Source organism: Eurypyga helias, unplaced genomic scaffold (genome assembly GCF_000690775.1).
Source record: "Eurypyga helias isolate BGI_N326 unplaced genomic scaffold, ASM69077v1 scaffold27920, whole genome shotgun sequence".
Classification (NCBI taxonomy): Eukaryota; Metazoa; Chordata; class Aves; order Eurypygiformes; family Eurypygidae; genus Eurypyga; species Eurypyga helias.
The window spans coordinates 3,006-9,384 of record NW_010224196.1 but is presented as its reverse complement, the minus strand read 5'-3'; the positions used below and the strand labels follow the sequence as shown (position 1 = coordinate 9,384).

General features: G+C 41.1%; 1 protein-coding gene across 1 annotated transcript; it reads left to right on the top strand.

The window, feature by feature from the left end:
• Positions 1 to 500: 500 nt before the first annotated feature.
• Positions 501 to 4,970, top strand: LOC104516530 (cryptic protein-like). Its single transcript, XM_010160884.1, has 6 exons — positions 501 to 523; positions 1,111 to 1,160; positions 1,275 to 1,445; positions 2,342 to 2,456; positions 2,561 to 2,670; positions 4,855 to 4,970. The coding sequence occupies exons 1-6, from the start codon at positions 501 to 503 to the stop codon at positions 4,968 to 4,970; spliced, it is 585 nt and encodes a 194-aa protein (XP_010159186.1).
• Positions 4,971 to 6,379: the final 1,409 nt, after the last annotated feature.

The window sequence follows — 6,379 nt, the reverse complement described above, 5'->3', positions numbered from 1 at the left end:
CCCCCCCTATCACATCCCTGCCGCAGTTTATCATATACCTTTTGCAGTTCTGCGGAAGAATTTTTTCTTCCCCAAGCAGCCTGTGGTGGTACAGGGTATTTTGTGTTAAGAAATAAACTGGGGTTGAGATTTTCCAGGCTTGGGCTTTCCTGTGGTCATGGGCCCTTAAGTCTCCCCCCAAGCAGTCGGTGCCCCCACGTTGCTCCACCCTGCAGCCGTGCATGTAAATTGGGGGCAGGCCGGAGAGTCCCGGCGTCCATAGATGGTCCCTGCTGGCCAGGGCCTCAGTGAGGGCTCGGCGAGCGGTGCAACTGGGAACTATGTCCTTCCGACGTAGTTACGAGCTGGACAGAACGAGGAAAGCTTCGTCCACCCTCCTCTGCTGCTGCGTACGGCGTGGGGAGTGCTGCCTGCAACAGCCTTGAGTGGGGGGCTCTGGACCTCCTCGGGCTGCTCAAGCTTTCCTGGAGGACCTCACGGGTATTTCAGGCTGCAGGAAAATGTACTGGGGAAATCATGTTAGGTAAGGCTGCCTGGGCTGCCACGGTCTGCCACGGACCTTCTCTAGCCAAGGATGCTTTTCATTTTAGCAGTGGGGTTTTTTGGTGGGTTTTTTGGTAATAGGCCAGGAGGCTGAAAAGATGAAATGTACCTGGAACTGCCGGTGAAGGCTAATGTTTTCCTCTTGCTTTTGCTGCCTCTGTAACTGCTGACAACAACCCAGTTGCGGTATAGAAATGTATAGAAAGAGACACTTTTGAGTGGCTGTCAACCAGCAAATACATGGAATCTGTACCTTTCTGGCAGCGAGTCTAATCCGTATGTCCCTGCTTTCCTCCCGCTCCGCCGCTCCACGCCTCCCTCCCGCTTCCCGATTTTCGAGTTTAATTTGAGGGTTTTGATGTGTTGATTGTGATGACTGCTGACATAAAGTATTCATAGTTTATACTGTCAATGGTTGACAAAGCTTCGGAAAAGCTCCTTGCCCCCATCTTCGTCTCGGTGCTTGTGTCTTATCAGCACAAATTTATTTCATCTCTTTGACTTTTTCCTTTTGGTTTTGTTTTGGTTTTTTGGTTTTGTTTTTTTGTTCGTTTGTCTGTTTTGTAGAATTCTTTTCACTGTGACTGTGGTCTGGCAGGCTGTTCATTTAGGAAAAGGTAAGGAAAATTTCCTGTCTCCCCCCACTTCCCCCCGTCGTGTTACTCCTGTACCTTTACAGTATTCATTGCTTCGTTACAAGCTAGCCTTCCCTCTTTGCATTTCTTGCCAAGGTCGTGAAAAAGAAGGTGAGGATGTGCGAAATCTCAACGCCACGGCACAACAGCAGCAGATCAAGAACGAAGGGACTGTCATAAATGCTCTCAGTGACCTGAATCAGAGTTACGAAAGCAGAAAGCAACAAAGTTCCAGGGCATTGATACCTTTCACCGGGATTACAGAGAGTAGGCAACATTATGTATTTAAACAATGCCATAAAATTGCTTTTTAAAATATTATATCACAGTCATCCTTTGCGTGTTGTCCTGGAAGATTCCAGCCAGTCGGTTTTCTGTGGCTGCTCATTTAAATTGTTCCCGTGGCCACTTATGATATGGTGGTAAAGATTTAAGGTAGAACCGGGGATCTTTTACCTGCAAAAGGTGCTAACGGAAGTTAGGGAAGGCTACTAGGAATTAAGCAGGGATTGGTTCCTCGGACTTGCAAAAGAGTTTGCAAAACTTTGTAAAATTCTGTTCACTTTACCTAATTCACCATATTTTATGAGCAAAATTTTTTCATTAAAAAAATACATTTTGAGCTGTATGAAAGCAACAGTACTAACGGGGAGGGGGAAGCAACAAGAACAGATATATGTGGGAGGAAACATAAATAAAGTTTTAGACTGGTACTCAGTCCCAGGAGTCTGAGAAAGGCTTGAGGGAGCATTCTCCTCTCAAAACTAAGAAACTCCTCCTAGTAACAAAGCCTCCTTTCTTCAAAAGTAAGCACCACTTCCCGGTAACAATGCCCTATTTCTTGGTGTGACTGAAACCTGCCTCCGTCAAAGTGAAATATTTCACTTGAATACAAGCTGCTGCTGCCCCAGGACTTGCCAGGCGCTGCTTCTTGACCGTCCTGTAATCCCTGGTAGTTTGCTTCTAATCCTTAACTAAACAAACTGGGCTTAACTGAACAAACACTCCTAACAGGCAGATAATTTTACTGTCTCTAAGGACAATAAAACTAGATATCCTTAAGATCCTTTGGCAACTGGAGAGACCTGAGAGAACAAGTGAGGAAAAGGGGAGGTTCGGAGCCTCCGTGATGCCTGGTAACCCCTGTAATAATGTCTTTGCAGGTAAAAAACTGAACAGACACTGCTGCCAAAACGGAGGCACCTGTATCCTGGGGGCTTTTTGTGCCTGCCTAAAGCATTTCACTGGCAGATACTGTGAACATGATGAGCGACAAAGGTAAAAACCAGACCAAACCCAGAGAGAGTGACTGAGCTGCTCTGGATGGTTGTTTGCTGCAGTGGGACCAGGGAGGTACCAAATGTCTCCATTGTCCTTGACAGCAACTGCGGCAGCATCGCCCACGGCGCCTGGGTGCTGAAGGGCTGTTGGCTGTGCCGGTGCGGCTACGGAACTCTGAACTGTCTCTCAGAAATAATGCACGATAAGTGTGGTAAGGAACGGCGTCAAATCAACCATTTTTATCTCGTAGGTAACAGAACTGTGTCTTATGCAAAGGTGGAGGTACTTGCAGCATGCTGCATGTGCTCTATTTAGACTTCTGCGGTGGCCCGCGTTGCTTCAGAGAACGCATTAGTGACACAGTAAATGTTGCCTGTGTAGTACATCACATAAAATACTTTGACATCTTTATAACCCTGTGCAGCAGGAAATCTACCCCACCCCCACCCCTATTTTAATTGCAAATTACTGGGATTAAATGTTTCTCTCTTCCGCAAAACTTTCACATGTCTGACTTCCCACATAAGCAGGACAATTTGTACATCTAAACTATATCCAAGCATACAAAAACCTTTGTTGGATAAGAAAAGAAGAAAAACAGCAGTGTAAGCTGGTGCAGTAGAAGTAGAAACCAGTATTATGCTACAAGTACTGAAAGCTTTCATGTTCTTGCATAAGCTACTTAACACATAAATGGCAGAAAACCAGTATGAACCTTAAAATACAATCTGTATCTTAATCCTCAAAGTATCTTGTACAGAGTTCTCAGACTGAGCACACTCTATAAAAAAAAAAAGTGTAGCCATACTGCTGACTAGTGTAAAGTAGTAGCACCCAGTGTCCTCAAAAGCACTGCATTACTTTAAGCCAAATCTTTATACAGCAGCCTCTGAAAATCCCTGTATAAAAGTTTGAGTAGTTTTGAAAGCTGCATATCAGCTAGAATAAAGATTTGCAGGATTGCTTTGCAGGTACTTACTTTCTATGGAGAACTAGCTACTGAGATTGTTTTCAGTACTCTGAGATGACTAATGAGAGTTTAATATTGTTTTATCTGCAGTGGCAGAGTTAGAGTAAAAGATTTTTTACCCTTCTCCATCCACAGTTTCTCAAACACATCCTGTACTGTAATATATTTCCTTCATTTGTGCCAACGTCATTAGTAACCAGGGTAAGAAAAAAACAGACCTAAATAGGTTCAAGATTCATTTGCACCATAAGGGACTACCAGCCTCTTCTTTCCTGACCAGATTCCTATCTGAGCATTGAAGCTGTGACTCCTGGGTTATACCACCAACTCAGAAGTAAATACAGATTTCAAACCCTGAGCCTTTTAGGTTCCCAGGATATGCCCTACTGTGTAATAAGCCCACAAGTCCAAAGAAGTGAAATGCAAAAGAAAGGTAACATTCCTGTCTTTGTTATCGCAGACAGAAAAAAACCCACCACCAACCTCAGGAGTGGAGTAAAAAAAAAAAAAAAAGTGGGGGTATGAAATCCCACCCAAATTAAAAACCCACCACCAAAACCACTTTTGTCTTGAAGTCTTCTGTACTGGCTAATTTTGTGTGGCACCCAACTTTAAACTCAACAGAGATAACTGCTCAAGTTCCCTTGGGTGTTCACCTTTGAATCAGTCCTATTGTTTTCCATTACAGGAGCAAAAGACCTATCAGGCACCAACATGCTCAATAAAAGCAGTCTCTTGCTTACTACTCTTGAGATCAGCTTATAGAGACAATAAAGGTGGCAGTGGAAAATCATCCCTCTGTTCATTCCCTGAGCCTGGGCTCCGTGGTTTTCACATGCTTGAGGGTATGGCTCTCCGCTTGTGCTAATAAAAGAAGACCCGTCTTGTTAACGGAAGGGCTATCAGGCACCAACATGCTCAATAAAAGCAGTCTCTTGCTTACTACTCTTGAGATCAGCTTATAGAGACAATAAAGGTGGCAGTGGAAAATCATCCCTCTGTTCATTCCCTGAGCCTGGGCTCCGTGGTTTTCACATGCTTGAGGGTATGGCTCTCCGCTTGTGCTAATAAAAGAAGACCCGTCTTGTTAACGGAAGGGTTAAAAGGCTACATGCAGAATTGAGTGCATACCTCTTGTGAAGATCCTGCTCTTGCTTGGTATTTACTTTTTGATTATTCTGAGATTAATGCCTGCAAGAGCTGATAAGTGCTATCAGTTGCTCCTCAAACGATCATTGATGGGACATCTATTCACATCTCTCCCCTGAGAATAGCTTCTTTGATTGGCTTTAACAGCTGATACCTTTAACTTAAGTACCTGTGAGCTGTCGGAGGACTTTCAAAGTATGTTGAAAATATTTGGTTTTGGTTTAAAATTTACATTTTTTACTCACTAACCGTTTTATTTTCTTGATACTTTTGTAGAAATGAAATCAGGAAAGGAGGAAATTACTAGACTATATTCTAATGGCCTAAGATTACAGCAAACAGTGTTTGTACTCGCTTGCCTGCTCACCGCCCTCCTGGAGTTCTGCAGCTAGCCGTTGTGAAACTGGACAAAGGGAAATATCAACCCTCACCATGACTCATACAACTTTTTTCTTCTGTGAGCTACAGAAGACACTGCTACCTATGCGTTGGAGGCAGATTAAGATGTTTTAGTTAATGCTGAAATGCTCGGATTATTGTAAATTCAGATTATAAGAGTGTGAAGTATTTTATTTTATTAATACTATCAATGTCTGGTTCTAATGATTCTTTAGTTCTAAAATACTGTTCTTCCAGTGGAAGCAAAAAAACCCAATATTCTATGCCTTAAGTATTGTATATTATAGTATTTTCCTTTGTACACAGTTCACTATTTTAACAAATAAAGCTGATTTAACTTCTGAAGAGCTTTTATATTTGGCTTTATTTAAGCTTTTATTAATACTATCAATGTCTGGTTCTAATGATTCTTTAGTTCTAAAATACTGTTCTTCCAGTGGAAGCAAAAAAACCCAATATTCTATGCCTTAAGTATTGTATATTATAGTATTTTCCTTTGTACACAGTTCACTATTTTAACAAATAAAGCTGATTTAACTTCTGAAGAGCTTTTATATTTGGCTTTATTTAAGCTTGAAAATTGTTATCTACCATTTGTCATTGTATTGTATCCTGTAACAAAACAGTAAGGAAAAAGACAGGGTAGAATGAACAATCTCAAATTAGAAGAGATAAAGAAGGTTTTAAGAGTAGGTATATTTCAAATCCTAATGCATGGAAGAGCTCCAGAAGTGACATAGACCTCCAGTTTTTGTCATTATTTGTTACAGCTAAATTGTACCTATGCATAATCTTGGGCAGGAAGTGTATGGTTTAAGAAGATACATCTGACACTTATTTGTCTTAAGGGGGTCTATTTTATTTTGCATCCTAGAAATATGAGCTCCTCTTTCAAAATGATAGCAAAGAGCAACTTCTTTAGAGTTTTTCTATAGGAAACCTGTCTTGACTCATATACCATTTAAATATGAGTATTTCTAGGCTATTAAAAAAAATGTTTAGAAAGTGTAACTGCACTTGTAATGCAAGTGTATAAAACACCAGAAACATGTTTGTGAAAAAAAAAACAAACCACCATAAATTGCAGAGAGAAGTCTAAAATGTGCCTTCATGCTCTGAATGTGGAACTACCGCATAGATACAATCGAATTTATAATTTTGTTGGCCTAAAAGACATTATGAGTGTTTAAAATCCTTAAAGACTTTTTATGTCTTTAATACATTTAATTCTTAAAATTTCTTTATTAATTGTTTTGGTGCTACAATCCAGGACAACACTCCAGTTATTAAACAGAGAAGGGTAAATCACCAACAAATGTCACAATATTTGCCTGCCTTTTGAATCTATGGCTATACAGTAATGGACTTTTATAATGGAGTCATTGTGTAAAAACATACTCAT

Excerpts from the sequence above, each read along its gene's own strand:
- LOC104516530 (XM_010160884.1), top strand. The coding sequence starts at position 501 with ATGTACTGGGGAAATCATGTTAG. Across the intron at positions 524-1,110 it reads TACTGGGGAAATCATGTTAG|AATTCTTTTCACTGTGACTG; the intron begins GTAAGGCTGCCT and ends TCTGTTTTGTAG. Across the intron at positions 2,671-4,854 it reads AATAATGCACGATAAGTGTG|AAATGAAATCAGGAAAGGAG; the intron begins GTAAGGAACGGC and ends ATACTTTTGTAG.